Source organism: Telopea speciosissima, chromosome 5 (assembly GCF_018873765.1).
Source record: "Telopea speciosissima isolate NSW1024214 ecotype Mountain lineage chromosome 5, Tspe_v1, whole genome shotgun sequence".
NCBI lineage: Eukaryota > Viridiplantae > Streptophyta > Magnoliopsida > Proteales > Proteaceae > Telopea > Telopea speciosissima.
Window position 1 is genome coordinate 2,598,813 of NC_057920.1, and position 20,544 is coordinate 2,619,356.

At 42.9% G+C, this 20,544-nt stretch overlaps 1 protein-coding gene across 2 annotated transcripts in view; it reads right to left on the reverse strand.

The window, feature by feature from the left end:
- Positions 1–5,868: 5,868 nt before the first annotated feature.
- The window catches only part of LOC122661707, a 47,984-nt gene continuing 33,308 nt past the window's right edge, over positions 5,869–20,544 (reverse strand). For both annotated transcript variants that reach the window (XM_043857205.1, XM_043857206.1), the window contains one exon: positions 5,869–6,861. In XM_043857205.1, the coding sequence (XP_043713140.1) occupies positions 6,277–6,861 (585 nt within the window). In that variant the 3' untranslated portion in view covers positions 5,869–6,276. The remainder of the gene's footprint in view (positions 6,862–20,544) is intronic.

A 20,544-nucleotide genomic window follows, 5' to 3' on the forward strand; every position in this document is an offset into this window, starting at 1 on the left:
AAGAAGAAAAAAATTTTTGTTAAGTTTTTAACGGTTAGACGGTTTAGTTATAATCAGTTTTAATTGGATTACACGGTTTGAAATCGTTGCATTAATCGGCTTAAATCGAACCAAACCGATTAAATAAACGGTGTCATTTCTAAAACCATAACCAGACCATTTGACTATATGGTCTGTCGATTTCGATTTAAACGGTTCGATTCAGTTTCGGTAAATGATTTCGGTTTAGTTTTGACACCCTTACATACATCCACATTATTATTATTATTATTATTATTATTTTGGGCAAATACAGATTTATTGAAAAGGACGTGTGGTACACATGGATTTTGAGTCCCAAGCTTGTAGAAGTCATGGAGTGTAAGTTAGCCAATCAGTCCTACACATCATGGATCGGGTCCTCCTAGTAAGGGAGTCAGTCAAATTGTTTTTCTCCCTTGTAGATTCTAAACTAGAAACCAAATACATGATATCTTGCATAATAGAGATGACAAAAATAGGTGGATTGATTCGATCGCTATTTGAAAAGTGAAATCAGTACTTTGTTGTTAGATTCAACAGTTAAATAGTCCAAGCTATCCTCAATAGCTTAAAGGATCTTCATCCAAATTATCAATACTTCGCCAATGAGAATAGTTGTGAACATTAGCTCCCTACTTGAATGCGGGTTTGTATGAATGCATCCGTTAATATAAAGGATTCATGTGTTTGTAACCAAACATATATATTATAAACTGAATTTGTAATCTAACTTTATTGCCCCTTCTACATAATTGGTTTTAACTTTTGACATAAAAGTCAAATGATATATACTTTCACATAAAATAAGCTTTAGTAGCCTAATTAAGATACCACGAATGGTTCTATTTCTCGATTCTCGTACGACAAGAGGCGCACAGATGTAATCCACTCACTTTCTTGGATTCCATCTGTGCGCCTTCTGGCGTATGAGAACTTGATCCAGCCTCGCAGCCTAGATCTATGGGGTTAGGGGGTTAGATGGTTGAAAGGGAGTTGATACACAAATAAATGAGGCTTCAATGCCAAACTCTTCCACCTTGATCCTCGTCCCTCTATCTAACTCCTATTACCCAACTCAAAATAAATAAAAGACTTAAATAGATAAACTATTCCAACCCTTGTTGGACCAAAAATCATTAGACCAGTCAAGTGATATTGCATCAATTCTCCTCTTTTGAAAAGAATTCGAACTCTGTCGAGTTTGACAAAGAATCAAGGAGGCCATGTGAAGCAACACACTGGAGGAGGAATGATCTTACTATTTTCATGAGTTTAATGTCAGGGAGATCCTTAGCAGGAAGAAACTTCATGGTTTTATTGTCATGCTTGAAGGAGTAGGTATTCGTATAACCGCAATGTTGCATTTGTCTTCATATCAAACAATCACAATCGACCAGAAAGAATATGACATACCTTCAGAGAAAGAACGTCACATTGTATTGTATCCACCAATAAATTAGGTGAATAAACACTTAAGTGTAATCTTGAGATTCGTGTTGTTCACCCATGCAGATTGACTTAGGCATAATCTCGGTTTGAACACTTATAGGCTATTTCCCAATAGGGCCTTATATCCCAAATGATGGGCTAGCAAAGCTTGTAAAACCCACAAACGACACGAAACCATAAAAAAATTCATTGAAATCAAAATCGGAACATCAGAAAAGAACCAAAGCATCTTAAGAAATTGGTTACTGGAACAAAGATCCAAAATCAACCACCTATAAACAGAAAACACAGACCTGAATCCCAAGAAAATTCATTGCTCAGATGGTCAAAACACCATTGTGAGTTTGGGGTGGCATATATGACAGGACTTTGTACGACGACGTCTGAAGCGGGATGAATGTCTTAATGTATTGTATTTGGGACCTGGCTCTCTTCCAGTCATGGCGGGAGCTAGAGAATCCGGCCCAATCAAAACAAAAGGGGTGGGGGTTGTTGGAGGGGGGGTGTTGTGGGGGGGGGGGGGGTTGGTGGGATCCACCTGTGAAATGACCTAAACACCTGTTTTGGCTGAGTTGGATCCTCTAGCTCCCACCACAGCTGGAGGAGAGCCAAATTCATGTATTTGAGGGGAATTCAACTGGGGGAGACGAGGGAAAGAACAGTGAAAATGAACCAGGCTAAAAGAAGAAAACACGACCGCTCCATTGTAGACATTGGAACCACACACATGATTTAAAGTGATTCCAAACTTCCAAGCTCGATTACAAAATTGTCCACATCTAAAAACTTATTGGCAAAGGAAAAAATATAAAATCTGTTGTAACTTTTTGGTAATTAAAATCTGTTGTAATCAACTTGGCATAGAAATTATTCAAACATATTGACTATTTAAGCATAAATCCTAAGAAAAACAACGTACCCCGGAATTTGAATCTAACTTCATTACCAAGTTTGTAGATGGTCACACCATGATACCACTTGAATTTTCCAGGTTCTCACAAGCAATTAGAATGCTCACCCCAGTTGGACATGCATATCACAACCTAATGTTTCGAGCTTCTAATCCTCCTTGCCCGTATGAGCTTGAGGTATTTATATATCTTTAAGGTGGTGAAGTTTTACCACAAAAAAAAAAAGGGTTTTTAACAAATGTCTTCCTAAAAATGCTTATTTGTCCAAGTGCCTCTTACAATTTTTTTAATTATAAATGCCCCCTTATTTTAAAACATTGTAGCACTTGGGTCCAGTCCGTTAATTTGGAACGTTAGACGTTAGTTTTAGGGAATCTAATGACCAAAATGCCCTTCTAATAAAAATCCACCAAAATTTAAGAATAAAATAACCAAATTGCCCTCATCTTCCCCAAATGGTTTAGGGTTTGAAATTGAAAATCAAACCCTAAACCATTTGGGGAAGATGAAACCTAAAATCTAACCTCCAAAATTGAAGTTGCAGTGAAGAAAATTTTCCATGAATCAAGCCAAGGGATGAGGGAATTTGTTGCTGAGATCGTTTGCAGAGATTGTTTATAATGAAATATTTGAGCGAACTGAAAATGATAGCACGATTTAAGTTGTCATTTCTGATCCAATTAATAAAAGAGTTGTGGGTGAATGATGTGCATACAAGGACTTCTGCAAACGAAAGATAACTTGTTCTGTCAGATAAGATTTGTTCAAAACAAACCATAACTTAATGTGAAAACCAAGTTGAATAAAGACAAAATGGAACTGTTGAATCGGCTAGTCGGAGGATTTTTAATGATTTTCAAGAAGGGTAGGAAGTACAAAGGACTGGGTGGTCAAAGAAAGCATTGGATTGACAACTCTTTGCTTCCGATTCAGTTCGACGTAAGAGTAATTATGACTTCTCCATCTCCTTTAAGAAGATCAAAAGAGCATATACTTAGTAGTTGATGCAACTGCTCATCCATAAGTGTGGATTCGTAACTCTGATTAGGCTCAGATTGGACCGCGGGAGTCTACATAGCCAGGAATCGCCCCATTTTACTTTAGACAACACAGACAACAATGCATTATATAAATTACATTTTCCAACTTCATGTTTCAATTCCATGAACACATGAATCAAGATCTCCACCTAGAATTGTGGATTTTGATTTCTATGAGAAGCAAGATTAGTCTCCTTCATGTAAATATTTGAGCAAACTCGAATAAATTTCTTCACTGTAACTTCAATTTTGGAGGCTTGATTTTAGGGTTCATCTTTCTCAAATGGTTTATGGTTTGATTTTCAATTTCAAACCCTAAATCATTTGGGGGAAGATGAGGGCAATTTGGTCATTTTATTTTTTATTTTTGATAGATTTTTACTAGAATGGCATTTTGATCATTAGATTCCCTAAAACTAACGCAAATTGGATCCAAGTGCAACAATGTTTTGAAATTAAGGAGGCATTTACAATTAAAAAAATTGTAAGGAAGTATTTGGACAAATGGGGATTTTCAGGGAGACATTTGTTAAAAACCTAAAAACAAAAGGTGGAGAAAACTAGCCACAGAACCCAATACGAAGTGAGATGTCAACTTCCTAATGTCAATACCCATATGCCTTTTAGGTTTATCTTGACAATTGCCATGAACGTGAGAAGGGACTTAAGATACAAAACTGTTTTTTTTAGAAAAACAAATCATAACACAGGTTTTGCAATGAGAAAAAATAAAAATTACTTATCAATAGAAACATTTTCTTGCCTGACCTTTTTACGATAATTTTTTTCAAATTGGCATTTTGTAGGTACGTATATATTTCCATATTTATCAAGTCACTAAGGCTCCGTTTGGTTGCAAGGGGAATTAAAGGAAGGGAAGTGAAATTTTCATACTTAAAAAAAAGAATTTTTGTAGTCATTATCCCATGTGACAATATCACTAACTCCAAATCATTCCATATTTGGTTATTAAATTCCACTTTACTTTGCATCCAATTTCCTTTGGTTTAAAATGTAAAATAAATATTACATGTAAAATGTATCATTACTAAATATGGTAAAACAATTAAGTAATTTATACACTCACATATTCACATGGGGTAATGATTACAAAAGTTTTTTTTTAGTTTGAAAATTTTCCCTTCCCTTCTCTTTAATTCCCCTTACAACCAAACGAAACCTAATGTCAACACTCAACAACGCATAATTGATCTTTTTATGGAAGGACTTCTCAGGTCTTATGTTCACTAACCATCGAGAGACTACCACTCACGTCCATCCATCGTAGTCCAATAAATGCATATGTAATCATGTAATACATCGTGATAAATGTGATCAAGCCGAAAACTACGAAGTGGCTCATTCGGATGATCATCCACAAAAACTAGTCACTTATCCAATAGACCAATAATAGTGGTACCATTTAAACAATTTATAACCCACAAAACATATATATATCATATGCCACAAATGAAAATAAAAGTATCCAATAATAATATGCTAGATTAAGCAATATACATTTGTATTAAATCACACAATTCTAACAAAGGTTTGATTAGATCACTAAGTTCCCTTGTGGAACTAAATAACCAGATAATAGGCATCACTAATTGAATTTGAGTTGACCCACAAGGGCTGTCGGATTTGGCTAAACTGATTATGTTTAAGCAGGCGAATCTAACCTAACAGCTAAAAAATTCTAATCTCCTACGTTTTGCCCATATATTTAATGCGAAGTATGGATGTCAACAGGTATAGCAACAGGGCAAGGGGTGGAGTTTAGCCAAACCGAACCCGCCCTATTCAAGACGACGTTCAATCCAGCCTTGCTCCACCCCATGACATTACGAGGCAAATGAGACCGGCCTGGGGTGGAAGCAGGGGAGCGGGTAGAAGCCGAGGGTGGAGAGGGGAGACAATTCATGTGAGGGGGTCAAAAGGATAGTTTAGATATTTTTAAGGGAAAAAAAAACTGTCCAGGAAGGTGCGCACTGTGCCCAGACATGGGGCAAAATGACCACCCTACCCCATGAAAGGCGAAAATGCCACTTCTGTTGATTCTTCCACATGCATTCCCCTGTCGTGCTTCTGGACAAAGAACGCATTCCCTATTTTAAAATACCAAGGGAGAATGGGATGAAAGTTTTCTTTTCTCTGGGAATCAGAAAAGAAATTCTAATCAGGAGAGAAAATAATTTGAGGGAAAAAACACAAGGTGAAGACAGGAGACTCAACCTCTTCGGAGCCTGCACTCTACCTGCCAACCAAGGGAGCTAGCAGTTTTCAGGGAGTTTGACTAATTATAGGGAAAGTAAGTATAAAGAAGTATAATATTTCACCCAAACAAAAAGCCTAAGCTTCATAGGGTGCCAGAAATGGTCTACACCAGAGAATTCGAAAGCGTGATTCTATAGACAAAAGCAATAATGATCAACAACAGTATCTTGTGTTTTACAACTTTCTTACGAGCTTTCCCATTCACAAAAACAAGAAGCCAGAAATCTCTCTCGACTTCCAACCATCCACCATGGGAGTTATTGTCAGGGGCAGGTAATTGTTTACAGCTTTCACTAAATGGGTGTCTTTACCCTTATCAAATTCATGTTAACACTAAAAATACTCACTTGGTCATGCCTCGTTGAACCATATCCCCACCCTGTCCTGCAGAACGTCATTCGGTATGGAATTGCTCCAACAGAGATCACTTTATTCTACAAGCTGTTCCTGTCCCCGCATTCCATATATGCAAAGTTCCCACTCAATTCCAGCGCTCTAAATAATACAAGTTCCCCACTTGATTCTGCCAACTATTCAGTTCATCTCAAATTAATTTCACCGTACTGTACTTGTGGTCCTCATGGTGAGGAAAGGTGAACAGATTTCGCCATCTCTGCCAACTGTTTCCCCCCAAGACCAGTGATAAGCTCCATGGAGATGAAGTGCTTTGGTAGATTTCCAAATTCATCCTCTTCGAAATTGTAATCTTGTTGGAGCTTTTTTGCTTCAGACTCCGCTGCTTCACCCTCTGTGAGTACAACTTTGGCTTCTTGAAGGTCACCCAATTCTAGAGCTGCAGATCTTTCTGCCATGGCAGCACCAGCAGCTAAACGTAGCCTCTCGAACCTTGCCATAGCAGCCTCTTTTTCCTTGGATATAATCAGCCCCTGTGTCTCCTCCATTCTGTTAGCACTGAGCTCAATTCCTTCCTCCACCTCCCCAAGGTCTAAAACAGCTTTCTCTAGTTTAAGTTGGATGCTTTCCTTTTCAACAGTCAATGCCTTCGCTTCAGCTGCAATGCGCCCTGCTTCCTTAAAATTTCTGGCAGCAGCAGCAACTTTCTTTTCAGCTTCGAGCTCCGGGCCTCTCTTCTCTATGAAGAATATCCTCTGCTTGGAAGAAGAAACCTCCTGCTGGATGCTTGACTTTCTTGAAGATAGTTCCTTTAAGTAGTGGAATGGAGAGGATTATTGGGTAGCATGATAACATACAAATGTTTCATTGGACAACGCAGCTAAAATAATCGAATGAGAACATCCTGAGGATATTCCCCCTTGACCAGATCAATAAAAGAGTCAGCAGAGACACAATGCCATCAATTTTAAAATGGATTACTAGTAGTAATTGAATTAACTGTAATTTAAGTCGAGAACCAATATGAAATAGAGATTTTACGTATGTGTATATTATGACTGGTATCTGGTACGCACATACACAGGACCACAGATTTACCCCAAGGGTCAAGTTAACAATATGAAATAAAGAACAATGCCATCAATTTTAAAATGGATTACTAGTAGTAATTGAATTAACTGTAATTTAAGTCAAGAACCAATATGAAATAGAGATTTTACATGTGTATATTATGGAGGGTATCTGGTATGCACAGGACCACAGATTTACTCCAAGGGTCAAGTTAACAATATGAAATAAAGATTTTACGTATGTGTATGAGAGGTGGGCTGCGGTGCAATGGTAAGGTTGCTCCATTGTGACCAAGTGGTCACGGGTTCAAGTCTGGAAACAGTCTCTCTGCGAAAGCAGGGGTAAGGTTGCATACATTATGACCCTCCCCAGAACCCGCAGTGGCGGGAGCCTCTTGAGCTGGGTACACCCTTTACATATGTGTATATGTGTATGTGTGGTATCTGGGACTCATGTACACAGGACCACAGATCCACTCCAAGGGTGTCAAGTTAACAATATGAAATAGAGATTTTACGTATGTGCATATGTATGGTATCTAGTATGCACATAAACAGGATCACAGATCAACTCCAAGTGTCAAGATAACCTCACATGCTCAGCAAGAAGGGAAGCAGGTGTAAGACATTGATATCACAGCTAGAGCTGTCAAACAATGGGGCGCAGGATGGATCCTAGATCTACATTGATAATTCATCAGATTGTCTGAAATCCAATAATTGATCTGCAGATTAATATAATCTCCATGTCCAAATATGAATATTAATCGGATCTGGATCCAAATAATTGATTATCTTAAGAGACTTTAGAAAAAAAACTATTTTCTGATATAAATTCCTCCCAAAAGTGTCCAATCTTTGAAAAAAATTATATGATCTTTTATACTACCAGATAAGCTACATTAAAAAATTAGTGAATATATGTTACATATAAGATATCATATCAAATATCACATATATTATTTCGTAGGCTTATTTTCATTTGACGGTCCATTCTGATAAGCTTATTAAAAGGGTCCACTATTTTGAGTCATGTGGCGGAATGATGTGGATAATGTTGACCGTTGGCTAGACAGGCCAAGATTTGGATTAGCCACCAGTCAAATTTCAGAATCAAAATTAATAAATACCTTTCCATTTATGTCCATGCATCCATGTATTATCTTATCCGTTTGTGTATCTCCATGCACCCCCACTGTAGTCTCTAGCTATGTTTTGCCACTTTACAAACTCCGTATAGGCTGAAACTTGACATGTAGGCAGGGGACACACAGGTCTGCCCATCCACAAAATTTGGGCCCTATCCAATCCGCAAAGTGACTATTTTAGATATCTGGGGTCAATCATAAATAAAGAAAGTGACATAGAGGATGATGTTTCACAGCGAATTGAAGTGGGATGGTTGAAGTGGAGAGGTGCATCCGGAGTACTGTGTGACTGACGTATTCCCTTAAAGCTTAAAGGAAAGTTCTATAGGACTGTTGTACGACTGACAATGGTGTATGGGGCTGAATGTTGGGCAGTTAAGAAGTGTCCTATTGAGAAGCTATTTGTAGCAAAGATGAGGATGTTAAGATGGATGTGTGGAAACACTAGGAAAGATAACGTACGGAATGATCGTACTTAGAGCTGACTTGGGAGTTGCCCGATCAATGACGAGCTCTGATAGAGTCGTTTGAGATGGTACAGTCATGTCCAACGGATGCCTAGGGATGCCCCAGTAAGGAGGAGTGATATGATTCCAATTGAAGGAGCTAAAAGAACTAGGGGCAGGCCTAAAATGGCCATAGGACAAGTTACGAGGAAGGGCATGCATTGTTTGGGTCTTGTAGCAAGTATGACCTCAGAGCTTGTTGGAGGGCTAGGATACATGTTGCAGACCCCATTTAGCTAAGATTCTCCTGAGTTGTTGGGTTGTGCCTCATTCCTCTTACTTTCATCTTTCATTTTGCTGTTATTTTCCATCTTTAATTTGTCATTTCCAGTTTTTCATTCCCCATCCCTCTTTTCCCATCTCTTCATCCCCTTATTTCTGTTTAGACCTTAGTTTTCACTACTGTGTTTTGTTGGATCCATGTAGCCGACCCCATTAAGTTGGGATAAGGCTGAGTTTGTTGTTGTTGTTGTTCTGATAGCTTATCATAACAATCCATTCAGGAAACATGGGCCCTATTTCATATGTGGTATATTTATCTATGTCAATCATAATGGATCCCACTTTGATTCCTGTCCGGATCAGTAAACAAATCCCCAAAAAAAACAAAAAAGGAGCATCCCAGTGCATGAGGCTCCCGCTACTGCAGGGTCTGGAGGGGAAAATGTATGCAGCCCCTCCGGATCAGTAAACAAACAGATCTGTCTTAATCAGGCCAGATCTTACAACGAGCAGACTCTACCTACAGCTCAAATCTGCTACAAACTAAGGGAATATGATGCAGCTCCTATTCTGGAATGACAATGGATACTAACTGCTTGTTGCTAATTTTATCTACTTGTCTCTTATTTGTCTAGTGTAATGCTGGAATTGTGAGCAAATCATGTAAGGCCCAAAACTACATATTTGGAGGCTGAAGGTGATCATATGCCAGTGAAAGTCTACTTTAATGTACAGTGGACCTGATCAGTAGTTCCTTGGTACTTTTTTTTAAAATGGGTAGTTATCCATGTAACAATGGAAGGTGAAGTTTCTGAAAATCACAAGCCAAATCTGAGCCATCCATTTTAACACTTTTTAAATTTAAACAGTCTGTTCCCACTCAGAGTTGGGAGAGTGCACAAATATTGTCTAGAATACTAGTACACATGCATTGACATACATGGGATGTGCACCAATACAAAAAGGGGGTATTTGATTGAATTAGACTCAGAAATTTGACACATTGCTAATCTAGACCACGGCCTCTCTATCCAACAGTCGGAATGGACATATCATCTATCCACGTGGCAGAATAGATACCTTGTGACATTTGGAAAAATAACAAACCTTTGTGACAATAATAATTTTTCCTTTTAAGTATATATTTCTTATCTTTCACAAACGCAACAAAAATCAATAAGCCTTATCCTAACTACGTAAGCTGTTATTTGTTGTTCATTCATAATCAATCTGGTCAAGAACAAAATCCAATAAGCCTTATCCTATGGAATGACATAGATAAACTCTGGTCAAGAACAAAATCCAATCTGTGTGCTGATATTGACAGGTACCTGTTGAAGTGAGTTTTGGCTACAGAGCTGTTCAGAGGAGTAACCAGAGATGCTTTCAAGATGCTTGGTGAGCCCTATTGAAGGAATAGCAAAGGGAGCTCAGGAAATACACTGTAGAGTTTGTACACGTGATGGGTAAAGATGCAGGTAAATTTCTGTTCATATTGTTAGAATGAAATGAAAACTATTTCAGTTGCCAATCTAACAAATTGGGGGAGGTGGACGGGGAAAGGAAAAGATGACAAGTTGAGGTGGAATATGATGGTCATATAAGATGCATGAAGGTTGAAATTTAGCGCGTTTTCCAAGGGCTTGGAAGCCCTATGGTAAACAGGTCTCAACTAAGGGGTACAGAAATTGTTTAGCTACAGTTGTGAGATGAAATTGAAGGAGAAGATGAATGTTCAACATAAGTGAAAGAATGAAGGCTAATGGTGACTATGAAGAAAAAAGAAGATAGTCTGAAGGCTGGTTGTATGGGTGACTAGTCGATATTCAGCAATACAGATAACAAAGAGGAGAAATTAAAACTAGGAATTTACAGCACAGGGAAAAAGAGCATAGGAGCTGTATAAAAAAACCATTCCACAAAAAAATTAGTTCACATATAGCCTCTTAACAACAACAACATAGCCTTATACCACCATCACCCCCACCCACCCCCCAAAAAAAAGAGAGAAGAAATTACATCGTTAAAAGCAGCTATTCTCTGTCCTACTTAATTAGAACTCTGCCACTGCACCCAACAAGCAACTGAAAACTTAACTCCCTAAGGCTAATCCAAATCAAAACTTGCAGCAACCACAAATACAACCAAATCTGATCGACACAAAATACCTACTGGTCCAGCATGTATGCCCCAAGCTACCCCCTTCACTCAAAATGCACTTTTTTTCTGTACAAATAATAGCCCTTGTTGAAAATTCCTCATAAACAAATGTTTATAATGAGTATTTTTGCCGCACAAAAGGCTCTTAGTTTGAAACATGCCACAGAAATTTGGAAAATGGTGTAAAAGAGTATTAAAAATATCTTGGCTGGCCAGTTATCTATAGATTCATTTTCTAAAGGGAAGTGAAAAAGACCAGTAATTCGATGCCAGCCTCCACCAAAGGGATTAGATAAACCGAATGTGGATGGATGTTCATTAGTGAATTTGGGTCCTTCATGTATTGGTGGTATAATAAGATGGGATGGATCATAGTTGGGGGGGTTTTCAGGATCTATAGGAGTAGGAGACTCTATTAAAGCAAATATGACGACACTATAAACTTGAATGGAGCTGTGAATGAGAAAGGAGGTTCTTGTGCAATTATGAAGGGTGATTCACCCAATGTGATTTGATGGAAGCAGATATCAGCTGAAGAACCATGGCACTACTCTTCTTATCTTAGACCCAGATAGTTCTTTGTTCTTATCCCTTCAAGTGCATGTTCCTTTCGAATTGAAACCGAGAAATGCTACACTAACTGATGTAGGGAGATTAGCCTCAGATAACTAACAGGTATGGAATCAAACAAAGTCACACGTAGTAGGGTAGCAGCAGGGATTGTGACTTCAATAACTTTGTTAAAGATGCTACCGATATATGCTGTGAGGGGTACATGACCCATATGTACCCCGGGGGTACATATGGCGGTAGCTTGCTACTGTCCTTCTCTATTTATTCTTCTAGATGGATTCTTCTTGTTAGATTTTGTTTCTAATTCTATGACTATGTTAGTTTCCCATTGCAACTAGGATTGGAAGCTTCTAGCTTCTCTTTGGTTGTAAGTTTACATTATATAAGTTGACAAGGGGTGAGTAGCAACTGTCACCGATTCTGCTTTCTTCTACAGCAGAGTTCTCTTCTCTCTCCATCGATCGCTTTCATCTTCCTCTTTTTCCTTTGTGATATTACTAGTTTATTTAGCTTAAATACTGTTATATGGTATCAGAGCTTAAATAAACCAGTAATCGATCCTCTCTTCATGCTGTTTTGAAGGTTCATTCAGGACAGGAATCGATTCTGGTTGCAACACACCTTACGCTGCCTATCTACTGCTGCAAGCCCTAGTTATTTATGATACGAATCTGCAACTAGGGCTTTTTGATGCACATGAATATATATTTGATTCAACAGATCAGATTTCATCTCTACCATGCCTGCGATCTCTATTTCTTGGAGTTTTTCTTCAAGTTATGCAATCAGAAATTATTTCCTTACAGCCACCTGATTGTTCTATTTTTTTGAGGATATATTGGTCTTCCCTGAAGGTATACTCGATCCAATTTTGAGGTTATTTTGGTGACTTGATTTGCTGGAATCAAATTTCTCCCAGTTGCCTGCGGATGCTCTGGTTTTAGGTCTATCTACAGACCTCTTGTTGCTGCTACTGCTTTTGTTCTAACCATCTGTTTGGTAGAACTTTTAGGAACTTATTCCCATATATTAGATCTTCCTTTGATCACTGTTTCAGGTCAATCAGACCTGCTGGTCTTCTGTGAACAGAATCACTCAAATCTGGGTTTTTTTTTGGTGAATAAGAAATTCATTACCAAGAAGGAAAAAAGAATTGCAGTGCCCTCAGAGGGGAGCAACAAAACAAAAAATAAGAAAGGCCCCTAGCCTCAGCTTTGCGGGCAGGGGGAAACAAGGGAGACAGAAGAGAGGCCCCAGGAGGCAATCATAAGCCTGTTCTTAGGGGTGTCTGGAAAAAGAAGGAGGGGCTGACGATAACTTCGCCAAAGTATCAAAGGAAATGGAATCCCAAATCTGCTAGTAAGATCTAGAATTGGAGGTCCATTTCCTAATATTGCGCTCCATCCAAATGTGGTTCAAAGTAGCATAAAAAGCAAGCTTCCCAACAGTATCACATAAAGAGCAGCCAGCAAAGGTCATGTCGATCCAAATCCATTCCCTGGAGAAGGGAAGAATTCTTCTAGGGGTTGGCCAACATTTAAGTAAGATGCCTTTCCAGATCGCTGCAGCAGTGGGACACTCAAAGAAGAGGTGATCAGAGTCTTCCGTATTGTTCCAGCAGAGGCAACAAGAGGGGTTAACTGGGATGTGGCGGTGCCAGAGAAAGGCTTGAGTTGGGAGGCAGTTGTTGAAGATCCTCCAAATAGTAGAGCAGTGCCTAGGAATGTGGTGCTTAAACCAAAGCAGCTTTCTCCAAGAGGCAAGAGGTCCTTTGTGCCGAATGATGTCCCAGGCAGATTTGGAGGAGAAGAGAGAAGGATTGTTTGCCGACCAGTTAACACAGTCCTAGCTGCCCGAAGGTCTTCTGGTGATGGAGGAGAGGTCATTCCAAATGGCGGCAAGGTCCCGGAGAGGAAGTAGTAGGGGGGGCCCAACCAGACTGATCTAGAATATCAGCCACCAAAGAGAGTCTGTGGAGGCCAGATGCATAAATGGTCCAAGGAGTAATCAGAGGGAGGAGGACCCCTCCTTCGGGTGCCAGTGATCCAGCCAAAGATAGGTAGAGAGACCATCCCCAATCTGAGATTTGATGACATGGCTGACCAAGTGCCAGGAGTCTAAGATTTTGCGCCAAATCCAAGAAGAATCAGCCGACAGGGAGGCCGTCCAAATGGAATTACGCCGGAGGTATCCCGAGTATATCCAGTCAACCCAAATGCTCTTTTGCTTTGAAGCAATCTTCCAGATTAACTTGCAGATACCAGCCAAGTTCACTTCTTTGATTCTTCTGATGCCCAAGCCTCCTTCATTCTTCGGCAGACACACCGCAGCCCAAGGAAGAGGGTGGAGGAACCTGGAGATATCAATACCCTTCCAAAGGAAAGAAGCCATAAGAGATTCCAAGGACTTTATAGTAGCTTGAGGCAAACCGTAGATTCCAGACCAGTAGATATAGGAAGATTCCAGGACTGATCTGATAAGAACCAACTTGCCTGCATAGGAGAGAAGCTTGCCTTTCCATAACTGAAGCCTTTTGCGAATGAGATCAAGCATTGGGGTGCAGTGATGAGCTGAAAGCCTGGCAGGGATCAAAGGAAGCCCAAATACTTAACAGGCAGGTGACCTTCTTGGAATCCAGATCTGTCAAGAAAAGGCGCTTTATCCATCTCAGAAATCCCTGCAAAGAAGATAAGAGACTTTGAAGGGTTGATGCGAAGGCCCGAAATCTCATGGAAGCACTGCAAACAAAGCATAATAGTCTCCAGAGAGGCAATGCAAGCCTTTGAGAAGATCATTAGGTCATCCGCAAAGGCCAAGTGAGAAAGATTGAGGGCCTTACACTTAGGCATAAGCGAAATCAGCTGATGATCAGTGCAAATTTGGATATCCCTGGAGAGAGCTTCCAAAGTCAAAGTGAACAGGTAGGGGGACAGAGGGCAGCCTTGCCTAATTCCCACAAAGGCATCAAAGTAACCTGCCGGGCTGCCATTAACAAGCACAAAAAACTTTGGGGAAGAGATGCAAGCCTGAATCCAGTTGACAAAGATACAAGGAAACCCAATCTTGGTCATCACTTGACTAATGAAGTCCCACCTTAAAGAATCAAAGGCTTTGTGGATGTCAATCTTCAAGAGAATAGCAGGGGAATGATTTTTCCTGTCAAAGCCTCTAACAATATCATGACAAATCGATTGGATGAATCTGGATTTAGCAATCTAGCTGTTCCGAAGTCCGAGACAAAGGAGAGGAATACATGGAGACGGTGTAGGTTGGAGCCATGAGGACCTTCGGCGATGCCCCCTCCCCCTCCGGCAGCCCAGTCTGCCTCCCCTCTCCCTACCGGCCTGACTGCCACTGTTACATCCTCCCCTGAAAGCTCTCCCCCACCTCTCGGCCTCTCCCCAACCTCCACTGATTCACCCACCCCCGTTCCTACAACCAACCCTGCTTCACCTTCTGCTGTAACCAACAACCCTGCAACAATCCTACCTACCTGGAGTTCTCTTCTTTTTGGGAACTCCTCCAACCCCATTGACGGACATTCCCTCCACTTTGTCCCCCCCTCCTCCGTTGACGACACCCAGGTTGGCTTCTATCCCAAAAGCCTGCTTGATGTTGAAATCAGCAAATGGCGCAGCTGTCTTGTGGGACACTTCCTTGGCGCGAGACCCCCTTTCCATGTTGTCAAAGCTTCCCTTCTCAAGCAGTGGCGCGCAGCTGGAGCTGTCTTCTTTTACCTCCTCTCCAATGGTATCTTTGTCTTCAGATTTTCAAACGATGCTGACAAATCTCGAGCCTTGGAGGGTGGTCCTTGGTTGGTAGGCAAAAAGCCAATCTTCCTCCAACAATGGGACCATCGCTCCTCCCTCAGTAAATTGACCTCAAAACCATACCCATCTGGGTCAGCTTGCCGGGACTTCCTCTCCACTAGTGGTGTGCCTCAGGCCTCAGTATCGTGGGTTCAATTATTGGCAACCCTCTCTTTTCAGATGAGAGGACGAAGAAGATGGATCGGCTCTCCTTCGCCCGTATTTGTGTCGAAATTTCTGCTGATGTGCCCCCACCAGAGTTCGTAACCATTCAGGAAGAAGATGGTCACACTTTCTCCCAGCGAGTTGCTTACGAATGGCTACCCCAATTCTGCTCAGTTTGCAAGACTTTCGGACATCCTTCGAAGCAGTGCCTGCCTCTAAGCTCCCCTTCATCCATCCCTGATGCTTCTCCTTCAACCTTCGTTGGTGCTCCTGAGATTGACGATTTGGACCTGCGTCATCAGCCATCTTCCCTCGCTGCTGATGCACCAAGGCCTGCGACAGAGATGAAAGATGAATTGGAACTTGTTGCTATTGACTCGATGGCAACCCCTATCGCCGACGAGGTTGTCGCCTTGTCCCTGGCCACTCTCCAAGACCTGGCGAAGGCTGCTCCGCTGCCGGTAAGACATGCAAACTCCTCGCGGCCGGAAGAAAACCAGAAATCGTCGCCGGAGAAGAAACCCTGAAGACGATGACATTTCCAACCCTGGCGAGGTTCTCGATGCTCAACAACCTCGCGATTCAAATGTGGTTGACCAGAACAGATTCGCCGTCCTCCTGTCGCTGGATCTAGATGCTGATGGCGACGTTGCAGCCCTGCCTACTACTCCTGAGCTCTGCGAGAATGACCTACAGGCTTCCCTTGCTCCCCCTCTTTTGCCTTCGCCCAGCTTCCCCCCTACTTTTGGAAAACCAATCGAACCTTTTTCATCTGCCACCCACAGCCTTTCACCACTTTTCACCTTATAACCTTTTCCATCTCTGAACCCCCTTTCCACCAAACACCCCCCACGTGATCTCATCCCTTTAGCGCCTCTTTATCACCATTCTAACCCCCCCTCTCACCTCAAGATATTACCCACCATGACCCGACCCATTCACCCGCCCCCTCAACCCATTTTCAATACCCAGTCCATTTGACTTACCCACCCAGCATACCCATTTAACTTACCCAGCCCATTTTACAGCCCACTCAACCAACCCATTCACCAATCACCCTGGGCCGAACCATCTTGGACCTGCTACTGTTCAAGTGGTTGGACCCCCTTCACCCCTTGGTGCTTAGTCCGCTTTGCCCCCTACCTCTCCATCCTCCCCCTTGGTTTGCTATCCCCCCTTGAAGGAGTATCGGTCTAGACCCCGCAGTGATCCCCCGGGTTTTCGGGTCAGTCCCACCGCTAGTTGGTTGCCTCCTCCCCCTCCTTTCTCATGATCCCTTGGACCATTTGGCACGTCCGTGGCCTCAACGCCCCGGCTAAACAAGCTGAAATTCGTGCCCGCATTAAATCCTCCAAATCCTCCCTTTGCTGTCTCCTTGAAACAAAGGTTCTTGAATTCAATTCCTCTCGCATCGCTCAGTCCATTGCCCCCTCCTGGTCCCTCATCACCAATTACGCCCACTCTCCAAATGGGCGTATCTGGGTACTTTGGGATCCTTCACAATTCCATCTGTTAGTTTCCTCCGCCTCTCCCCAATATCTCCATCTCAGCATCTCCGACCATCTCCACAACCATCTATTCTTTTTCACCATGGTCTATGCTTTCAATCGGCCTCAGGACCGTCTCCCAGTCTGGGACGACTTCCATTCCATCTCCCAGTCCGTTGGTTCAACGCCTTGGGGCATGGGAGGCGACTTCAATGTTGTCCGTTATAGTCATGAAAAGCTTGGTGGTTCCCCCATTGACCATCAAGCAGTTGATGCCTTCAATACCTGTCTCGAGGATATTGGTCTTAACAACCTCCGTCGGTCAGGTGCCGAGCTCACTTGGCACAACAAGCGCTCTGGCAACGACAGAGTAGCTTGTAAACTTGACCGTGTTCTCGTCAATGATACCTGGCTCTCTTTCCTTCCTTCTTCTCACGCTGTTTTCGACCTTCCAGGCCTCTCTAATCATTCCCCCATTTCCCTCTTTGTCCTCCCTTACCTCTCCTTTGGTCCCAGGCCCTTCAAGTTCTTCGACATGTGGTCCTCCCATACTGATTTCCTTCCTCTGGTTCAAATTACTTGGGCTATCCCAGTTCAATCCTTCTCCTCTCCCCTCCTTGCCTTCTCTCAAAAGCTCAAAAATGTCAAATCTGCTCTCAAAACTTGGAACTCTACCACCTTTGGTAATATCTCTTCCCGTGTCTCCTCTTGTCGTGACACTCTTTCCTCCATTCAGGCCCGCCTCCAATCTGACCCCCTCAACCCCTCTCTCGCTGAGGAAGAGTCCCTTGCTGCCTCTGAACTTGCCTCCTCTCTCTCTTTAGAGGAGAGCTTCCTGAAACAAAAATCCCGGATCAAATGGCTTGAACTTGGCGACTCCAACTCTGCTTTCTTCCATCGATCCCTCGAATCCAGAACCAACTCCAACTCCATTCTCTCTCTTACCTCCTCCGATGGATCGGTCCTTTCCTCTGTCGATGCCATCAAAACTGAAGCTGTTTCTTACTTCACTAACATTTTCTGCCCCACCCCCTCCACCCAACCCTCTACCCCGGAGGGCCTCATCAACAAATTTGTTCCTTCCAACCTCTACCACTCCCTTTTCTCCATCCCCTCTTACTCCGAAATTGGGGCCCGGATGGCTTCAGCATGGGATTCGTCTCCTCTTGCTGGGACATCATAGGAACTGAGATTATCTATGCCGTCAAGAGCTTCTTCTTTAACCCCCATCAGATCCATAACATCAACCACACCTTTCTTTGCCTCATCCCTAAATCCTCTGGTGCCTCCTCCATGGCTGACTTCAGTCCCATCTCCCTCTACAATCTTCTTTACAAGTTCATTGCCAAAATTCGTGCCAATCGTCTTCAACTTGTCATTGACTCCCTTGTTAGCCCAAACCAGTCTGCCTTCATCTCCGGGAGAAGTATCTCTGACAACATCATCCTCTGTCAGGAAATTGTTCAAGGCTTTCACCGGAATTCTATTTCCCCTTCCGCCCTCTTGAAGATTGACATTCACAAAGCCTTTGACTCCATTCGTTGGGACTTTATCACCCAAGTCCTTCTCAAGATGTCGTTCCCCCCCACCTTTGTCACCTGGATCCGCTTTTGTATCTCTTCCCCTCGGTTCTCTGTTCCCCTCAACGGCAGTCCGGCAGGTTTCTTCCCCTCCTCTACTGGCATCCGCCAAGGATGCCCCCTCTCCCCCTTCCTCTTCTGCCTCTCCCTTGAGGTCCTCTCTCGTAGTCTCCAAGCCAAAACTGACCTCCATCTCATCGTCCCCATCCCTAAGTGCAAGCCCACCAACTTAACCCATCTTGCTTTTGCCGATGACCTAATGATCTTCTCCAAAGCTGTCCCCTCTTCCATAGAGCACATTATGTCTTCCCTCCACCTTTTTCAAGGGCTTTCCGGACTTCGCATCAACCTCCTTAAATCCCAACTCTTCGTTGCAGGAGTTCCTGACTCGACCAAAGCAGCCCTCTCTACCATTACCGGCTTTCCCTTAGCCTCCCTCCCTGTCCGCTACCTTGGCCTGCCCCTCATCCCAGCCAGACTCTCGGCCCACCACTGTAACCCCATCCTTGACCTTCTCCGAAAGAGACTTCAGCTTTGGAAAGCTAAACTCCTATCCTATACAGGTCGCCTAGAGCTTATTAGATCGGTTCTCCAGTCTTGCTATATCTATTGGAGTGGTGTTTTTTGTCTTCCCAAGGCTACTATCAAGGCTGCCGAATCCATTACGTGCACTTTTCTCTGGAAAGGTGTTGACTCTGCTAGGTTCCTTCATCCCAAGAGCTGGTCCTCCATTTGCCACCCCAAATCTGAAGGAGGTCTTGGTCTCAGAAGGATTAAAGATGTCAACTTAGCAGGCTCCATCAAATTGGTTTCGAAGCTTCTCACCAACAAATCTACCATTTGGACTTCTTGGGTGTATGCGGGGCCTCTTCGTAGAGACTCCATTTGGACGGTCAGCGCTAGTCCGGACTCGTCCTGGATTTGGTGCAGAATTCTTCAAGTGAGGCACATAGCCAGGGATGCCATCACTTGCAGGATTGATGATGGATTACTGACCTATCTTTGGCTCGATAAATGGCATCCTTCAGGGGTCCTTGCCTCCATAGTCAGCCCCCGTACCATCTACGAGTCCGGCTTGGACAGATTTAACCCTCTGGCTTCCATCTTTACCAACGGCTCTTGGTCGCCCCCCTCCTCTCCCCCCCCCCCTTGCTGACCTCTAGAGCTCCCTCCCCCCTATTCCCCCTGGGCACAAAGGCAGAGGCGACACCATCTCTTGGCTCCCCTCTAGCACAGGCACTTTCAGCTCCTACTCTGCTTGGGAGATGGTTAGACATAGAGGGACCCCTTGTCCTTTGCAAAAAGTGGTCTGGTTCAGAGGCCACATCCCTAGGCAGAGTTTCACTGCTTGGCGTGCCCTAACAAATTGTCTTCCAACTCAAGCTTTCCTCTTCCACCGACACATCCAGGTCTCTCCTAGATGCTGCCTCTGCTGGAGTGGACAAGAAGACACAGACCATCTTTTCTTCACTTGCCCCTTTGCTGCCTCCATCTGGAACCGGGTTCTCCGCCATTGTTGGCCTGCTCGTAGAAGGCCTCTCCCCCTTTCTCGTGAATAGGTTTGGATACACATGACTTTTGGTGGAAACTCGATCTGTGACATGGTTGGCAAGCTTGCCTTTTGCACTACCATATCTCACATATGGATGGAACGTAACCTTAGAAGATGGACGTCCAACTCCCGCTCTCTTGACAAGATTTGGAAGGCCATCTTCTTTGATGTTTCATCTAAAGCTAGCTCCCTCCCCCCCCCCCCCAATAGTGTTAGGGAT